A 20386-nucleotide genomic window follows, 5' to 3' on the forward strand; every position below is an offset into this window, starting at 1 on the left:
AACCCTAATCCCAAAAATCAGAAAAAATAAATATATTTTTCATATTTTGTAAAATCGTGCAAATGTCAACGAAGTTTTCGTTATTTTTTTAATGAGTAAATTTTTGTTCTCTGTTAACCTATTAAAATGATTCTTTGTTGAATACTAGGTTATCGTTTCTTTGGTTGAGTAAAAACGTGATACAGGTGGCTGACATAGGATGGGTGTGTAAAATAAAATCTATCAGAAAAGATGTCTGCATGATACGGTCACATAATCTGGTTGCCGAGAAAGGGGAAACAACAATCAGTTATGGGGATTTATATCAAAGAAGTAACATCAAAATTGGGGATGAGACCAGAACAGTTGTAGAAAGTTTTAACCCCAGTCACAATATAAAGAGGCAAGCCTCTCCCATCCCTACAAGTCTACAACATACATTCTCTTCCAAAAACGAGGATCTTACTTGTTTGAGTTCATGCCAGAAATCGGAAGAGCTTCCTTCGGTCCAACAACGAGGGCTGAGAAGTGAATCGAGCTGCCCTCTCATGCATTTGGCCAAACTAAGAGGTGGTTTGAGTTTAAACAGTGCATGAGGTGGAAGCAACTCCTTCAGTTTCCTTTACCCACAGATTGGAGTGAAGGGAGCTCCCAGAAACTGCAGTTTCTACAAGCACACAAGCAAATAAGAAGAAATGCTCGAGCACACACACCCCTGCAAACTTGAACTGCATCCATCTAGGGAACTCCAGTCACCAGAAAAATGCTGAAAAAGTAATGATATAGCAGCGCACCAGATGAAGGTCAGAACACAAACATGGAGCTATATACTAATTACAGATATAAATAGTTGTCTCTATCTTGGGAGCATGCACTCGACTATCTGTTAATGAATCATTGTCCAGGACTTTGTACAAAATTGGTTTCTGTGCCCAGCACAAACCCCAGTTTAGAGTCACAAATGTTTTATATCTACAGTCCACAAAGTTTACTATAAGCACAAATCTTAGGTCAGTTATCAGTAAAAAAGTTCACGAGTTAGATATCTTAGTCCTTAGATAGTATCTAGAGTACAAGTATATCATACCATGATGAGGCATTCATGCAGCTTACCTGATACTAGCAGAGTGTGGTTGTGACACAATCATACTTATGAACATACACATACAGCACATACAGGCTAACTTCCAGTACTTGGTTGATGAATCTATATAGATTGTACATAACAAGCGTTTTGACGAGTTCAAACTGTCAGTTAAATACAACCGAGTACATTACAAATGAACCACTTGAGACAATAACATTAATTTTCACCACAAAAACTTGGAAGTTCAGTAAACGAGGGATTATGTGTCCATACAACGATTTACATGCAACTTCAATGAAAGCATGTCCTATGTAGTACATCTAAGTCCCCCTACTTCTCATAGAAATATATATATAAACATGCATGTGAACCTTGAATTTTAGTTACGCAAAGACGCTGGTAATTGAAATGGCACATGGGGAGACATATTTCAACCATCGATATATTTTCAATACGTTATTTTTGGAATGTAGGGATTTGGGGATGAATTTATAATCATTACAGTAATTCTGTTGATGATTGCAAGGATTCATATGAAACCTATCACTTTCAGTTTTGAACTAATTCAAGTAAATGGGTGGATTGATTTCAAATCCCTCAATCCAAATCAACCTTAGGGTTTAAACACGAGAAATCAAGCTATTGAATAATTTTGTATAGATTCCCGTAAATGCTATCTTATCCTATAAGGAGCGTTACATGTTCCCAAGTCGTAATACTACATCAGTTAATGTTATGTTGGAAACATAATAATGATGTTTAAATGGTCAGTACTCAGTAGATAGCTTCACTGGTGACATACAGTCAGTCAAGTATCTCCACAGCATTATGACAATTGGCAATTCTACACAAAGTAGATGAGTAGATTACTCAATATCAGCTGGAGCAGGTATATATTCACTTATTCGAGCAATTTTTTTTGTGTCGAGCAGTTCTGAAGCATTGTGGTACGGTGCAAGCAAAATGTGTACAGGTTCCTGGCAGGCACACAGGTAGAGTTTTTCAATGTTAAAGTTAAAAATAGTAACTTTAAACTGCATTAAAAAGGTTTGGTTTAGGTTCCACTTCCACGTGCTTCAAACCCAGAAACCAGCAGTTTTCTTGTGTTTTTAAATATTTTTTAAATTGCAAAAGTAAATTATGTCTATAATTTTGTAAGGCTGTAACTTTGCAAACGTAATTGAATTAAATTTAGATATATTACTATCAAATCTGAAATGGTATTAAAGTAATGGAAGTACTACATTTTAAATCATTGGAGCCGTATATATATGATTAAATAAAGTTTAGAAAATATAAAGAGAGAGAAACCTCCACTTACACCAGTTATAAAAAGGTTCTGATTTTGGTTTCACCTCCTAAGGCTTCCCAAGCCATAAGTGGGGGTTTGGAACCAATTTAATCTAGCCACATAGTATTAGAAAAAGTGAAGATAATAAAAGATACCTGACCATTACCAGTAGAATTTAGTTCATTAATTATGCACACATCGTTCATCATCATATCACATTTTTTCATAGTTTCTATTCTACAGAACTAGCTAAATGTGGTTCTCCAAAGAGTAGAAAGATAATTGGTGTCTAAATTACAGTAAAATTATAAACTAATTAAGCAAGTATCAAATGTAAATGAAGTGCAATCATCATATATTAAAAATAAAAAGTAACTGAATCAAAAGGAGATAAGAACTTAATGACATTATTTGCTATTGATTGTTGGTAAAAACTCTCATCACTTCCACAATACAGAAAGTTGCATCAGAAAAGAAGTTAGCCACATGGCCTTAATGTTTGGATTAAACAAAACACATACATTTGATTGTTAACAGTCTAGCTGGACAAAATGTTAATAACTCAACGAGCACACCTGATTGTCATGCAGACAGATCTCACATACATCAGCTTGCTGGATAAACATGATTACCTGCAGGGAAGAAAATCAGAAGAAGGCCAAATATACATTTCATATTGATAAACCAGCTTTCATATAATAATCAGGCTTTCTTTCATCTACATGTCAATAAAGAAACTCTTTCTTGGTCAACTCTCATGCTTCCCCAGTGAGTGGATAAATTTTGTGTTCAGTCTTTTATTTTTCTACAACATGAGCATCTTACAAAATCCATTTAAAATCATTTAGAACAAAGCATCATCATATAATCAAATAAAGCTTCTCTGCCAAATTTACTAGGGTTTTATATTTGATTTACTCACACTCCACTCTTTTCAAAAATCAAAACCAAGCACAGCTTAGCTTTCAACCACAATTGTGCAAAGAGGTGTTTGTGCTGTAGCACATTACATATTCTCAAACATCAGCTGGAAAAAAAAAACCAGCAACACAATTTATAGGAAAAAACCATTTAAGGTTGACTTCTTTTGTTAAATCTCAATCTTCCAAAATTAACCTATCATATACAGTTCAGAACCTCCAATAGAGCTTGAAACAACAATTTCAATGTAAAAACAAAACATTATTTAACTTGAAGTGAATCTCAAGCTTGAGTTAAGGGCTCCTCTCGACCTGTTTTTTGCATTTTCATGAGAACTGAACTATGTAATCATCACGAGCAATTATCAAGTAGTAATTCTGTAAAGTAGCTAAACTTAAAAAATAGCATATGAACTTTCAATGGCATAAGAAGAAAGAATCCTAATCTCAATCCAGAAAACTTAATCCAGCTGAAATCATAGAACTGAAATTTCATCTCAATCGCGCAAATTGAAGGGAAAAACAACAACAACAGCATAAAATAGCAAAAACTACCTCAAATTATTCAACAATTCACTCCGCAGCCGCCTCCACCTTGGGACCTAAAACAAGCAAAAAATCAAAAATCAAATCATAAAACACAATCCTAAACGAATAATCTCAATGATTAATTAAGAAAAAATCGACGGACCGTGGAAGGCGTGGGGGCGGTGGTCCTTCCCCCAGCCGATGCCGCGGGTGGATTCGAGATACTGGTGCACGAGGTGGCGGCATTTCTGGAGATGGTTGATGCCTTCGACTCGGTAGCACCATTTGACCTTCTCTCTCAAGATCTTAGCCTTCTCGATGTCGATCCACTTCTCCCTGACTAGATACTCCCTCATCTCGAGCATCGCCACCGGGTCCCGGTAGGGGTTCTCCGGGTCGAAGTCGTCCGGCGGCCCGTCGTGCACCAGCGTCGCCCCTTTCTTCCGCCCCATCGTCTGAGCTAAGGTTGATCGGGATCGATTTCTGTGGAGGAGTGAAAACTGAATCAGGCGTTGAGAGTTTGATTGAATACGCGGCGGAGCGCCGCGGGCTTCTGGGCTTTCCGACGTAAACGGGTATTAATGGGCGGCCCGATTTCTAAATAAATTCACTTTTTAAATGGCCCAATATAGGATCCGTTTATATTAATTGAGAGCCCGAGTAAAATCTATTGACATAGCCAAGTAGAAGTGACACGTATTTCTTTTTGAGTTGTCCACTAAGAGCATGTTCGTTGACCCTTAATTGGCAGATAATAGGGCCAATTAAGGGCTTTTCATGGCATTCGGTGTTCATTAGCCAAAACTTCACGGTCCACATATAGCCCGAAGGTCTGTACTGTTACTTTGAAGTTTTTGATAAAATAATTCACGGTTCCTGCTCAATATTAGAAATTTGGCCCGCTATAGTGTGCAAGAATTGGCTGCGATTTTACCATTTTATCCTCCAAAAATTTGAATCCCGCCACTCCCCAAATTTGTTTCATTAAAAAAAAAAAAAAAAAAAAAAAAAAAAAAAAAAAAAAAAAAAAAAAAAAAAAAAAAAAAAAAAAAAGAACTCCTATAGAAAGGAGGAAATTACAACTGATATCAGGAGGGTTCGAACTCAGCATCTCATACAATAATATCTAAACTCCCTCTTTTATTTCATCTTCTTTCTCACTCTAGGGCAGAGAAGATCAGCGAAGATCGGCGAAGTTCCCCATTCCCGAAGTTAAAACAAATCTCAGTTCGTATGTTTTCCTCACTATTTTACGAACCCTAGTGTGCAATAGATGTCATCCTTGTTTTTCGTTTTCGTGTTTTATACAGTCAGATATGGTGGGATTGTAATAGCCGGCGGCACCATCCGATAGCAGAAGCAAGTGAACGAACGGAAGAAGGACGAAGTAGCAATGGAGGAATGATAACACGAGCGGAAGTGAACGACAACTGAGTATTTAAAGGAAATTCTAGCCGCGAATAAGTGAAATTCGTTTCGGAGGGCAATTCAAAAATGTCGTCCTCATTTGCCACAAGAAAATTAGAGGGTAGCGGTGGGAAATTAACCAAAACAACGTGGACATTTTGGTAAAATTGCATGTTTATTCAGTGAAAAGGGGTCCCATTTTGGTATCACCAAACAGCGGCAAATACATGTGGGTTGGTGGGACCACCAACATTTATTTCTGGCCGAATTTAATTCATACAAAACCAATTGGCTACAACCGAACGAGCCCTAAAAGTGATACGTCTCCTAATATAGCAACAACATCATATTTACTTTTTTATTTCTCTTATTTTATTCTCTCAATTTAACTTATAAAATGACACTATATAAAATCTTACATAAAAAATAAAAAACAATGTTTCGTAGTTAATGAGATAGAGAAAGTAGTTCAAATTGCACTCACAAGTTGGGCATTTTCTATTTTTAGAAGAATTTTTGTATCAGAAATAATGATATCTCCAATTATAGGTCCTCTCGGATGTAAAGCATTATTTTAAAGGTAGGGCATTTCCTATTTTTAGATGTATGCATTTCAATTATGGTCGTATTCTAGACGGCCACAAATCATACCACTGAAAAAATACTAAAATAAGGATAGATTGTGAAGAATGTAAAAGAAATAGGATTGACAGTTGGTCAGATATAATGTTGAACAATAGATAATAGAAACTTTATTAGTTGAAAAAAAAAGTGTAATACTACTACATTAAATACTTTTTGAAACGAGTGAATATTCAATGGAAATTTCACTTTTAAACTCATCATTTGTAATCATTCTCTCTCTAGTTCTCTATTACTACGTTTTAAGGATTTTAATCCAAGCCTATCAAATCTCACATTCTTTACAATTATTACGCAATTATTATGTGCAATGCGTTCAACATAAAAGATATTACTATGATGCCAGCTTGAAAATTGGAGTAATAAATAATGTATTTCCAACAAAATTCGTGGTTCGTAAATAGTATAGATTTCTATTGGCTACATTTTATTGCACTAATTATCTTCCAATGAAAATATGTGGTTCATGAAATAAATAGATCACGCTTATGGACTTATTTGGGCACCAGTGGCTACGCCAATAATGATTTATTTTGATTTGTGGGGTATGCTAAAAGTGTCCGAAGTTGCAAACGTCTAATTTTTTATTATATTTTTTGGATACTATTTAGGAGGCATTTAATTTATTTTAAAAAACAATCACTGTTTTATGTAGCGTCGCATTTTAAATCAGTCACACTTAATTATTAGCCGACAAAAATGTATTCATTTTCATGGATACTATTTTCAAGTCCAGCTAAAAAGTTTGCAATCAACCTTATTAGTTCTGTATTAATAACAAAAAAAAAAAAAATCAATTGGAACCAGTGACGGATCCGGGGGCAGGAGGGAGCGACATCCCCTCCCCGGCGACCCACTACCATTGATCCGGATGTGAATTTTTCATGGTTGTCCCCTCCGATAGCTGTCGACATTGTCCCCTCTGTTAACTTTCTCTCTGTTTTAGGATCCCAGATCCACTAAGGACTGAACAACAAATTGTTTTCTATAACTTTTTATGATAGACTTATTTCTCAAATAGAAGTACTAGGCTGGACTTGAAATTCGACCATAAATTTCTCATACACTAGTAAGAAATAAAAAGCCTAGTGGGATGTTTGAGTTTTACATCATTTTGAATCTTATACTAACTATAATTTCCTTACAATTAAATCGAGGACATCTTCAATTCTTCACATCCAAACACACAAAAGTCTAAATGACCAAACCAAATTCTAAGCATTTTCCATAAACATTGAAAGTGGTGCTAAAAATAACAAACTTTAAAATTGGTATCAATTTTCCATAGTGGATCATTCTTCAAACTCGAGAGATACGATGCACATATTATTCGACATCTTTTTAAAAAACTAGGATGTCAAAACAGTATCGATTCATGTATAATCCAGAAAAATTTCACGACTAGCATATAATACCATTTTATGAACATAATATAATCCTTTTAAAAAGAAAAATTCAAAACAAGAGGCATGGAGCATCTTATCCTAAGAAACAGCCAAACTTCCTCAAAATTCCATCCCATCAATTTTCATAAACGTAATTTTCCTGAATTTCAAATAAAGAAAATATCTCATAAAACAGAGTGATCTTGATAAATGAAGGGCTGTGCTGCATTTGCAGTCTCAACCTCAAACGCCCATACCAGATAAGATAACCGCCACGTGGCGCTATGGTCACGGTGCCAAGCGATAAGGCACTAATCCATCCATATGTGGCTGCTAAATCGAAATGGCACATCCAACGGCCCAGATCCGCCAAGATCATCCCGCAGCCCTCCGATGAAAATCCGCTCTCACCAATGAGAAGGAAGCGGGTGCATGGTCGTTATAAAGGGTGGGGGCAGCCAAGGATAGTACCAACAAGTTGAGAAATAACTGAGACAGGAGAAGAATGGCTTCCTCAATGCTCTCCACCGCCGCTGTCGCCGCCCGCTCCGCCCCTGCTCAAGCGAGCATGGTGGCTCCTTTCACCGGTCTCAAGTCCGTCTCCACCTTCCCCACCACCCGCAAGACCGCCGACATCACCACCATCGCCAACAACGGCGGCAGAGTCTCATGCATGAAGGTCACATTCTGTCTGTCATTAATTCTCATTAGTTTACTTTTCGATCCGTTCGCAAATACTTATTACACTTTTAGTAGTACTACTTTTGTTAATGGGCTTTACGTTCCACTGGCTAATTTCATTCACATTTTATTACTAAAAGATTAGTACGTAAAAATAGGACCCACAATCCACTTACTTTTTTTTACATTTCTTAAAATCTAAGCCGAGTCAACCTGTGACAATTAATTATTATACATATAAATGTGTGTGTGTGTGTGTATAGGTGTGGCCCACCGAGGGATTGAAGAAGTTCGAGACATTGTCGTACTTGCCCCCACTAACAAGGGAGCAACTCTTGAAGCAAGTCGACTTCCTTATCCGCACTGGCCTCATTCCTTGCCTCGAATTCGAGTTGGACCCAAAGGTACTTTTAATTCCTTTTAAGTTTAAATCATTTTTTTTATATTAGTAAAAATATATAGTTCTATCACTAAGGTGTCGTTCGATTGCTGTGACTTTTTATCATACGATTATGCATCTATAATTAAATGTTAGATTATCTTAGTTGGAGAGAGTTGGCTAGGACTCATCATGACATCATCTAATGATCCATCTAGGATTATGTTATAATTTAGATTATTTTAGTTGGAGAGGGTTGTCTATGATGCATTATCATATGATTATACATCTAGTATTAAGTTGTAATATTTAATCTCATAAATAAAAATAATATATATTCAATCATGACATATATATAATATTTCAAATCGAACATATCCTAATTGTATGAATTATTACAATGTAGAATGCGTTCCCGCACCGTGAGAACAACAGGTCCCCAGGATACTATGACGGAAGGTACTGGACAATGTGGAAGCTGCCCATGTTCGGGTGCACTGACCCAGTCCAGGTTCTCAAGGAGCTCGACGAGGCCGCCACCCTCCACCCCGAGGCCTTCATCAGAATCATCGGATTCGACAACAACCGTCAGGTGCAGATCGTCAGTTTCATCGCCCACAGGCCCCCAGGCTACTAAGCATTGCTTTCTGCTCTCTCCATCAATTTCATGGATGCTATGCTTTTTTTCAATTTCATTTTGTACCAAAACTTATTTTGTGAATTTCCTCCCTCTTCTCATATCGGATCCCGATAGAATGTATGAGCATAAATATCATATCCTGAACTATCATTGATCCATTTTTTTGTTATAATAAAATATATTGCATATCTATTTTTAATTTGTTCGTTCGCGCACATGCTTCATGACGTTTTTTTTTTTTTTTGATGATTAGTATATGGAGTGTATGAATTCGGATATGGTTTAATTTGCTCATTATTCTCGTACACATTTGATTAATTTACTAGTGCATATCTGGTTTGATGGGTGTCGAAACAAATATTCGATTGATTTTTGAATGAAAATCGATTCAACCTTAGGTTACTTATACTGTTAGATTGGACGCTGAATTTTGTTACCATTAGCGGCATTAGCAGGTATTAGACATTAATTAATTTTGTTTTCTTAAGACAATATTGAGTAACTAGCAATTTCAAAGTTTAGGTTGCCATAAAATTTGGGCAGATTTGAAAACTTTGATAACTCTGTGTACAACATTAAAAAAGTAAAAAATAAAACAGTGCAAACTTCAACCTGTAATGGTAAATGACAGTGCTACCAATTACCATTTAAATCTCAACAGTTCAACATTTTCAAGTAAAAACTAGGCCTGTCAAAATGGATATCGGGTATTGGCCGATTTCCGAACCCGAAAAATGGGGTAATTGGATATCTGAAGTCTGAATTTTCAGGTTTCGGGTCGGAATCGGGTAGTGAGATTTTTGGATTATCGGGCATGGGGTAACGGTAACCCGATACCCGATCGAGTATACCCAAATTATATATTTATCTTGATTTTTTTTAAAATTTTTAGCAATTATATATAATTTCTTTATCATCTTTTTATGATCAAAGTGCTAAAAATTATTCAACAACACTATATTTATTCAACAAAGTGATAAATATTATAGATTTTAATGATCAAAGTGCTGAAAATTAAATTGTTCAAAATTTTTATTACTATAAGATGTGAATCTGTGATTTTCTTTTAGTCAATGGTGGCAATGCTCATTATATCAAAGTGGCAATGGTGCATTGCTCGGTTAAAAATAGTAGTACTATATAAATTCTGGTCAATTTTGATTTTTGAGTAAACAGATTGCTCTATTTAAATTTATTTTAATATGTTATAACTTATGAATTTTATACTCCCTCCGTCCCACAAAAGATGTTACACTTGTGGGATGACACGAGATTTTAGGAAGTTTTGTTTTGTGTGTTAAATGGAAAGAGAAAATATAATTTTTATATTCATGCGAGAGAGAACTTTTTTCAAAAAAGGAAATGTGGCATTTTTTGTAGGACGGGGGGAGTATTAAGTTATTTTCTTTTAAATTCGAACTACTTCAAGAATTTTGTATTTCTAAAAAGTTTGTATTATTTTTTTCTTGAATACTACTTCGAGTTGTATTAAATTCGAACTACAAGTTTGTATTTCTAAAAGTTTGTAGTTAATATTCTAAAAAAAATAAAATCAAAATCGTGACTGGACACTCGATTTTTCGGTACTGGATATCCGAAATCAAATTCAGATCGAGTATCGTGTATTAGTTTTTAGGAAATTCGGGATTGGGTACTCGAAATTTTTGGATCAGGTATCCGCGGATACCCAATTTGACAGGCCTAGGTATGGTATACCTTTCCGAAATCACCATACCATATACCTTACCGAAAATTCGGTATACCGAACTTCTATATACCTTATTTTTGGTATGACGAATTTTCATACCGATACCGTACCTTATTTTCGGTATACTGTACCGAAATTCGGTATACACATCGTTGTTGCCCCAACCCCAAGGTTAAATCATCATATTTATTCAGTTACTTTATGCCTTCTAATGTCCACAAGGCTTAATCGAACAACAACTATTGATGTGTCGTTGCTTTTAATAGTTGTCAATGAAGAATTCTCTCAACCTCGTACATCAGAAGATTTAGCTACTTTGGAATTCATGGGTCGCCAAACAAATCATAATACTTCAACATTAAGTTGACACTGACATGTCGCAATGAACGGTATGAAGATATTCGAAGGGTCACAAGGTCAGTTGAAGTATTGCCATTTTACTTACTACGTACTATATTTAGTAATTCCAGAATTTGAATTTTCTCCACAAGGTATATTGCAAAGGGTGCGCCAATAGTTCTATTATCTAATGACATGATAGACAACACTGGTGTTGTATCTGAATACATTGTGACTGATATCCCTATCCTCAAAACTTCACTATCATCATTTTGGCAATACTAAAGGGAAAATTCAAAAGAAGTGTACCATTCCATAAGCCAGAGGCTTCCCATACTGAAGTGCTTTTAAAAAATAGTCGTCAAGATTCTCATCGTATGCATCTCCTTTCCGTTTCTTGCTTTCATAATCAGAAACCATAGTGGCTTTCTTTTTCTTATGCCACCTCACTTTCTCTTCCCACTGCCCTTGCTGCAATCATATTTCTAATTAATTACTACTATAATAAATAATGATGGAGATAAAGCCTGAAGAATTCTCAGACAACCCTACTATTGCACCTGATCCAAAGGGTCGGCCAGTTTTGAAAACATATTGGCAAGCTCTTCACCACAAACAAAGAGTCTAAATCTCGCTGTCAAGCCTGCATGTCTGAAGGTCGTACGAAGAGTAAGTACTCCAAAATATGATAATGTTTTACCATGTACAACCAATAACATTCGCAAACATTTATCTTTAACACCATTTAAATAGCAAAATAAATATGTGGGTCATGCTTAAGCATCTATGTGGTTTGGCCAATGGTGATACTTTGAGGGGGTAATCAAGCACAAAAGTCGATTTCAATAAGCTTGGTTCTACTACCAACTCAAATACTTGCAAAACAAAGAAGATTTTGTGCTCAATTTAATATAGGGAACCTCTTACAATAGTTAATAATGATTAACCTCATTGAGCACATGACCAACAGATGGACATGCTTCTATTGAACTTTTGCTTCTATTATCAACACCAGCGTTGAGCGTTTGCAGAGCAACTTCATACTGGGGTTTTGATGTCCCTTGCACAGCGGAAGACTTGTACAAAACAAATAAATCAGATACGGATCTATTTGATCGATTATGCGATTAATCAATTCACATGTCAGTATACCAAACCTAACATGGAAGTGGGGTGGTCAACACCAAACTTGGCGAAATCGATGTCTGTTGCTTCTTTCACAAGATTGTGCATCGTCTCCCTTCTCCAAAGCCTTTCCTAGGATATCTCAAAAACTTGTGTCCAAATTCAAGAATGATCTTATTACGAAGAGAAATACGGACACGATAAAAAGATACTCCCTCATTCCCCAAAATATAAACATGACACTTAGTTTCAATAAAAGTGGTTGGTGTACCTATAAGCGGAGAAAGTGGTTGTCCATATGGTGAATGGGTAAATAAATCGATATACTGAAGGTAATATGTTGTGGGGTAATGACTAATTTTTTGCATGTATCAAATTGAAAAAATGAACTATTTTCCTTAGGTACGGAAGGAGTATAACCAACATTGTATGCTTGTTTACTTGATAGTTAATGATAAGTGTCATTAACTGCAAACGCAAAACGAGTCACAATATCCTTCGCCATATTCATCATGCTTTCATAGTCTGAATATGCTTCATACATTTAATCATAATCCAAAAACTAAAAAAATTTATACATCCCCTTAATGGAGTATGAATCTCAACAATGAAATTAAATTCTATCACAACTAAATCATATGTCCCATGAACTCTCGTCCATATAGTTGTTTCCCCCACAAAATATTAAAGCAATTTTCATACCTTAATGGTGGTAACTTCAGGATTACGACGAGTTGAAAGGGCTTCATTTAGGAAAATCCTTCCTATTTCATACTCCCTCCATCCCATAAAAGTATGTGCAACATACATTTCCGCTGCATTATTTCTTCTTCCAGCAACAGATACACGATCCCTTTCATTGGCCGCCTCCTTGCCATTTCCCAAATCCCTGTAAATCTCTTGGAGCTGATTTGCAGCATGAATACGTTGCAAAGTATAAGCATATGCATCTAAGCCCTTACTCCGTAGCTCTTCCACCACAACTACTCATGCAAACCAACATATTCACGAAAAGATCTTCACATTCAGCAGAGAAATTCAGTTCACATTCAAATGTCACTTCATGGGAAAGCTCCACTTCACTATGTTCTTTCAAAGTACGAAAGAATCAAAATTTGCCATAGCCAACCAAGAAAGAGGCATGATCCAAAATCAAAGCAATGTTCAGTTAACCTAAGAGCATCCATAACCCCATTCCAAATCCGGGCCGCAAGTCCCCTCCACGTCATCATTCCCCTAGATTTGAGTCCCATGCCACAACTCCATTAACCCCGCAGGCCAAAACTCGTGCCACAACTATTATTTTGCACTATGCACATTTACAACCTATTTTACTCGTAAAATAGAATACGTTGAACAATTAAAACCGGAAAATTTATTTTTAATTCAAAATTAATAAACAAAAAATTAGAACAACAAAAAATTTTTTTTTTACTATTATTCATCTTCCTCTCTCCCCTCTTCTTCTTCTTCAAAATGCAAAGAAAATCAGAAATTGAGACTCAGTCGCCCCTTCTTCTTCCTCTTCAACCCTCTTCTTCCTCTCCCCATCCTCTTCTTCCTATTCCAAATGCAAAAAAAAATCAGAAATTGAGAGGCTCCATCGCCCTCTTCCTCCTCTTCTTTCTCTCCCCCTCCCTCTTCTTCCTCCAGAAATTGGGGCCCGGGACGGAAATAGCTCACCTCCAACGCCGGCCGGGCCGTATTGCGGCACGTCCCACGCCGTGTAACGCCGAGCCAGGCCGGACCCCGGGAGCGGCCCAGGGACGCAATTGCGTCACCAGGACCGGTCCAGGCCGTGACGCTTCCCCGTTTAACGCTGCGTTCGGGCCGGGACTCGCGAGTTGCGGCCCGGGCCAGTGCGTTATGGATGCTCTAATCATAGTCACTAGTAGGCCTGTCAAAATTGGTTAGTTAACCTAATCAATACCCGATATCCAAAACCAGAAAAAGTCGGGTAACATGGATACCCGATACCCAATTTTTTGGGTTTCGGATTGGGATCGGGCAGTGAGATTTTTGGATTGTCGGATATCGGGTTACCCGATATCCGATGGGGTATACCTGAATTACCCGATTTTTTTTACTTTTTTTTTTAATTTAATAAATTATGTATATGTTAATACTTTGCCTATTATAAAACCAAGTCCACTGATATTAATACTTGGAGACTTTATTGTGTATGTCTGTGTTAATACTTGGCAACATAATAAAAATCTCAAATCTGGGATATATTTCGAATTTTCGATGGACTTCTTATAATTATTAGTGTTAATATTTATCTATAGAACTTATTAATTTTATTTAATGTGAGGTGATACATGATATGTTTGGCAATGGTTTAATTTCAAATTCACAAGAAAGATAATTATCTTTATGGATTAATATTGTTCAGTTACTTTTGTTTGAGGAAGAAATGTTCATTTTGTGTTTAGTGTCATTTTTTATACTTTAGTGACATTTGTTTCTATACATGTTCTTTAGTGTCATTTTTTTCTCTTAAATTCGAACTACTTCAAGTTTGTAGTTAATTTTTTTTTAATCCAAAATCGGGATTGGAAACCCGAGTCGGGTATTTGGATACTCAAAATCAGTTTCGGATCGCGTATCAGGTATCAGTTTTTGGGAAATTTAGAATCAGATACCCGAAATTTTTGGATCGGATATCCGCGGGTATCCAATTTGACAGGCTTATAAAAAACAAATACTAGGACATTTTATTATATGATCATTGATGCAATCATAAGAAAACACTTGATCCTTAAATATTTAATTGCATGAATACTTATTATCCAATCAACAAAGTGTCGTGCTATGTTTCAGATGATGGTGCAACAATGTTTACCTTTGAAGCACCTTTCTGAGACATCTGAATTTGCTTGTAAGTAGGTTCCTATCCGTAAGAAGTTCAGCATTGAACAGAAGATGGATTATCTAAAACAAAGTGCATCCCGCATTTGTGAGGGAAAGGCGTGCAGTGAAGGTTCTAGTCACATGTGAACAAACTCATACCATATCCATGCTCGTGAAACACAAAGAAAGATCGAGAAGAGGTCATGAAGGCCAAAGCTTTTGATAACTTTTTCATGTACTCTATTTGTTTATTTTAGTACCAGAGAGAATATGATGAGTTCAGAGTTCAAATCTGTAGATATTGATGGACCAACTGCATTAGAGCTAAAGGCAGCTCATCTTATGAGGATTGTACAGCAGCCGTCAGATTGGGTTTGATTAAATACCTTTAATCTGAGCTGTAGGATTAAGTTTCTATTTTCTGGCCGTTGCTTTTAAGCTTTTGTAAAAAGTCTGTTTCAGAGTCAACGAAGTAGTTTGACAGCTCAAATTGTAATCCCCAAAATTCTCGAGAAATCAATAAGAGGTTTTTCCCGTTTTCTCAAATCGATCTTCAATCTCTCATGTGTTCTAACAATTGGCGCCGTCTGTGGGAATTCTGGAGATCGTGCTTTCGGTGTTTTGATCTTGAAGGGAACGAATCTACGACGACGATGGCTGCGAGACTCGAAGCTGAAAAATTCACGGGCAAGAACGATTTTGCCCTATGGAAGATGAAGATTCGCGCTATGCTCACTCAGCAAGGTCTATCCTCGGCTCTGACGAAAGAAGAAAAGGAGGATAAGGAAGAAGGGGCCGTTGATGAGAAGGCTATCAAGAAGCGCGAGGAAATTGAGGCAAAGGCTTTCAGCACCATCATCCTCTGCCTCGGTGATAAAGTCTTGCGTGAAATCGCGAGAGAAACAACAGCCTCAGGTATTCTAGCGAAATTAGAAGATTTATACCTTACAAAATCGCTAGCAAATAGGTTGCTTATGAAGCAACGTTTATACTCGTACAAATTCTTGGAGGGAAAAGGGGTTTTGGAGCAATTGGAGGATTTCAACAAGACCGTCGATGATCTTGAAAACATCGATGTGTCAATCGGTGATGAAGATAAAGCGATACTATTGTTGAATGCGCTTCCAGCTAGCTATGACCAACTTCGTGATGCTATCTTGTATGGTCGTGAAAAGACTATCACTCTCCAAGAGGTGCAGTCGGCCTTGAGATCGAAGGAATTGCAGAAAGGGGAGGTGAAAGTTGGAGTTCCGATCTCTAAAAGTTTGAATGTGAAAAAGTTCAAAGGAAAGAAACCATTCAAGAAATTCAATGATGCTTCCAAGGGTGTACAGAGTGATCAAAAAGAAACTCGCTCTTGCCATTGGTGCAAGAAGCCGGGGCATTTAAAGAAAGATTGCTATGCGTGGAAGAGAAAACAAGAGGAGAATGGGGGAAAGGCTGTGAATTCCACTCAGGGAGTTGAAGAAGTTGAGACTCCAGTAGCCTTGAATGTTATGGAGATTGAGGAAACAAGTTCTTGGATCATGGACTCCGGATGCAGTTTTCACATGAGCCCTAATCTGGATTGGTTTGATGATTTGAAGGAGGTCACTGGTTCTGTGATCTTGGGAAACAATCAGACTTGTGAGGTGAAGGGCATAGGATCCATCAAGTTGAGGGTTGATAATGGCCGAAGTGTGGTTTTGAACTCTGTCAGGTACATTCCTGAAGTTAAAAGAAACTTGGTATCTCTGGGATCTCTTGAAAGTAAAGGCTGCAGGATTGTTTCTGAGAATGGTCAGATGATAATTAGCAAGGAGGGAAAGGTGCTGATGAAAGTGACTCATGCTAAATTTGCAATAAATATGTCACCCACAAGTGTATGGGGTATGTAGCACGTGGCAAGTTGAAATTATCGATCCTCGAAGACTAAATGCCGGCTTGAGTACTACGATGCAACTTTGAACACTATCTAGACTAATAGAAGGGGTTTTTGGGTTTTTTTCTTAACTAAGATCAAAGAACAAGTAAACAAATAGCAAATTAGGAAAATAAAGCAAATAAGGGTAGTTTTCACTCAAATTGGGAAGGTAGGGATATGGATCCGTTGGTATGGATCACGGGTGTTCACCTAGGGATCATGCTCATCTAAATGGTCTTATGTGTGGCTAGGAAGGTCGGGTTAATTGGCTAGACCCCCTCTCGGGTGCACCTAACGCGTTGATCGGCCTCTAATGTCGGAGTCTCCTCCCTACACTTCGAAACCGACTCCTAAAACCTACGGACCCAAGCCCTCTCTCTAGCTATGCCTCTCTCGAGCACATACAACGCACGGAGTTGTTGGTTATTTATCAATCTAATCAAGCATCTCTCAATGGCAATAATTAGAACAAAACATATCCAATTGGTAGCTAATCAATTAGACAATGAAACAAACACAATAACCAACAAAACCACCACAAAAGATATAGATAAGCATAATTCGAGGTTTAACCCATGGATTCCATACAAACTTCACCAATATCCCTAATAAGAACTTAGCTACTCATAATAGAAACTAGGACAAAGGAAAATACAAAAACATCAAAGGAAAACATAGTAAGAAAAGATAATAGAACTCCCTAAGGTAGACTTGATGTTGGGGAGGATCTTTCTTCTTCAATCACTTGAAGATGGAAGCCTCCTTGCCTTCAATCTTCTTGAATCTCTCGATTTTTCTCTCAATTTGCAGTGGGGGAAGTTAGGGTTCGAAAATGAGTGAGAACCCCTTTTATATTTGAAGCTGTCAAAAACACCCGACCGGGTGATTTGCAGGTGGCAAAACACCCGACCGGGTTTTCTCTCTGGAACCCGCTAGTTGCACGAAACACCCGACCGGGTTTTCCGAGAATGGAAAACACCCGGTCGGGTTTCTTCTCTGGAATCAGCCATTTGCTCCATTTTGCTCCGTTTTGACCTGTTTTTACTTCAAAACTCCGACAAACTCATTACTTCATCTAATTGATGACTATATGAGTGAAAACCTATTATAAACACCTTAAACCATCAAAAGCACTCTCTAATCACCCATAAAACAAGCCTAAACTATGAGTTTGTCAACTCCCCCAAACTTAAACACTTGTTTGTCCCTAAACAAGAAGAAGAAAATAAGAAGACAAACTCATGTAAGGATGTTGGAGTGTCATCATTGCCTCAGTAGAAATAAAGTAATCAACAAGTATCAATGGCCTCGTAGACAAGTATAACATTATAAAGTATTGCTTCAAGCTACTATCATGTACTCAACCTTGCCAATTCGCCCTCACAAGGAGAAAATGCAATGTGCATTTTAGAAATTTCACTCACTCTCAAGGTGTATAGGCTCATGACATAACTCTCAAATCATCAAATCATGCATAGTTTACCATATGCTTGCTCGAAATCTACACTCTCCTCTACTACGGTGTGATTAAAGATCTAAGGTCCGAAAGGTCTTTTCTATAGGTTGTAATGTAGGCTCTTTGGATAGGTGAGGTAATTTTTGGCTAAAGTGACTTTAATCCCCAAGATATGACATATTCAACTTCACCAACTTTCTTCCCCAATCTTAGCTAGTACTAGGCTTTGCCTAGACTCTTCCCATCTACCAACATTCCACTTATGTTCAATACCTCTTTTTCAACATTCAAGGCACCCCTTTTTCACCAAATGTCAATTGCTCACCATTTTTCGCTTTCATTTTTTTGTCTTTTCTTTTCTTTTTCCCCCCCTTTTTTTTTCTTTTTCTCCATGCTTTGCATGGTATTATCACTATTTTTTTTTCTTTTTCTTTTTCTTTTCTAACTCAACAAACTTGTTTTTCATTTGCCAACACCACTTTCACATTTCTCTTTGATTTTTCAAAAGTACCACATGACAATTCCAACCCCTCGGTTTGTCAAAGAAAAGGTTTATAGGCTCAAAGTGGGCTAACAAGGATTATTAACATAGCGGGTGAAATAGGATTTGGCTAATAAAAATGGCCTAACATCCTCCCTTATCTCTATAGCCACTATGTAGACTCAAGGAGATCGCGAGCAAGTTCTAGAAACATATGACATGCTTGAGATAAAACACACATTTAGTGATAGTATAGGCTTAATTCTCACAAGGTCATTTTGGCAAAAGACAAGGCACCATGCGATTCACTTTAGGCAATTTGAAATGAAAATTACATGTTACTTAGCCATATCAACAAGATTTTCAAAAATTTTTGCACAAAATAATCATTGGCAACTCCTCCAACAAATCCTCACACTCGTTCAAACATCACTTTCTCTCACCCTACTGTCATTCTACCCAAGGAAGATTATTAAACACACTAAGAAAACAAGAAAAACATTCCTAAAAAGAAACATAAACACAAAAACAACACAAATGGAACAAGGAAAATATTCCACAAAATCCACAAACAAAGAAAATCATAAGTTAGGTTACATGCCCAAATATCATCATCAAATATAGTTAAAAGAATAGGGGTACATGCCGGGTATCATCAAATCAAATCAACGAGAGAGAGAAAAGTAAAAGGAAATCCACTAGACACCCCCCAAACTTATTTTTAGGAATGTTTTTCTTGTTTTCTTAGTGTGTTAATAATCTCCCTTGGGTAGAATGATAGTAGGGTGAGAGAAAGTGATGTTCGAACGAGTGTGAGGATTTGTTGGAGGAGTTGCCAATGATGATTTTGTGCAAAAATTTTTGAAAATCTTGTTGATATGGCTAAGTAACATGTAATTTTCATTTCAAATTGCCTAAAGTGAATCGCATGGTGCCTTGTCTTTTGCCAAAATGACCTTGTGAGAATTAAGCCTATACTATCACTAAATGTGTGTTTTATCTCAAGCATGTCATATGTTTCTAGAACTTGCTCGCGATCTCCTTGAGTCTACATAGTGGCTATAGAGATAAGGGAGGATGTTAGGCCATTTTTATTAGCCAAATCCTAGTTTCACCCGCTATGTTAATAATCCTTGTTAGCCCACTTTGAGCCTATAAACCTTTTCTTTGACAAACCGAGGGGTTGGAATTGCCATGTGGTACTTTTGAAAAATCAAAGAGAAATGTGGAAGTGGTGTTGGCAAATGAAAAACAAGTTTGTTGAGTTAGAAAAGAAAAAGAAAAAGAAAAAAAAATAGTGATAATATCATGCAAAGCATGGAGAAAAAGAAAAAAAAAGGGGGGGAAAAAGAAAAGAAAAGACAAAAAAATGAAAGCGAAAAATGGTGAGCAATTGACATTTGGTGAAAAAGGGGTGCCTTGAATGTTGAAAAAGAGGTATTGAACATAAGTGGAATGTTGGTAGATGGGAAGAGTCTAGGCAAAGCCTAGTACTAGCTAAGATTGGGGAAGAAAGTTGGTGAAGTTGAATATGTCATATCTTGGGGATTAAAGTCACTTTAGCCAAAAATTACCTCACCTA

At 36.9% G+C, this 20386-nt stretch overlaps 2 protein-coding genes across 5 annotated transcripts; one reads left to right on the forward strand and one right to left on the reverse strand.

Annotated features, from left to right (window-relative positions):
* Positions 1 to 220: 220 nt before the first annotated feature.
* On the reverse strand, positions 221 to 4407 carry LOC125213188 (NADH dehydrogenase [ubiquinone] 1 beta subcomplex subunit 10-B-like). 4 transcript variants are annotated; one of them, XR_007174884.1, is made up of 4 exons: positions 3969 to 4405; positions 3833 to 3879; positions 2933 to 2989; positions 221 to 646 (listed from the first exon to the last, which is right to left on the reverse strand). XR_007174884.1 is itself a non-coding variant. In XM_048113585.1 (3 exons), the coding sequence occupies exons 1-2, from the start codon at positions 4255 to 4257 to the stop codon at positions 3851 to 3853; spliced, it is 318 nt and encodes a 105-aa protein (XP_047969542.1). In that variant the 5' UTR covers positions 4258 to 4407; the 3' UTR covers positions 221 to 745; positions 3833 to 3850. The 4 variants fall into 4 exon arrangements, 2 of the variants coding, with proteins under 2 accessions (XP_047969542.1, XP_047969540.1); XR_007174883.1 differs by having other exon boundaries at positions 221 to 745; XM_048113585.1 differs by lacking the exon at positions 2933 to 2989 and having other exon boundaries at positions 221 to 745; positions 3969 to 4407.
* A 3301-nt stretch (positions 4408 to 7708) lies between these two features.
* On the forward strand, positions 7709 to 9138 carry LOC125214488 (ribulose bisphosphate carboxylase small subunit, chloroplastic-like). The gene is made up of 3 exons (XM_048115537.1): positions 7709 to 7918; positions 8184 to 8324; positions 8706 to 9138. The coding sequence occupies exons 1-3, from the start codon at positions 7745 to 7747 to the stop codon at positions 8934 to 8936; spliced, it is 546 nt and encodes a 181-aa protein (XP_047971494.1). The 5' UTR covers positions 7709 to 7744; the 3' UTR covers positions 8937 to 9138.
* Positions 9139 to 20386: the final 11248 nt, after the last annotated feature.

The sequence above is a fragment of the Salvia hispanica genome, chromosome 3 (genome assembly GCF_023119035.1).
Source record: "Salvia hispanica cultivar TCC Black 2014 chromosome 3, UniMelb_Shisp_WGS_1.0, whole genome shotgun sequence".
Classification (NCBI taxonomy): domain Eukaryota; kingdom Viridiplantae; phylum Streptophyta; class Magnoliopsida; order Lamiales; family Lamiaceae; genus Salvia; species Salvia hispanica.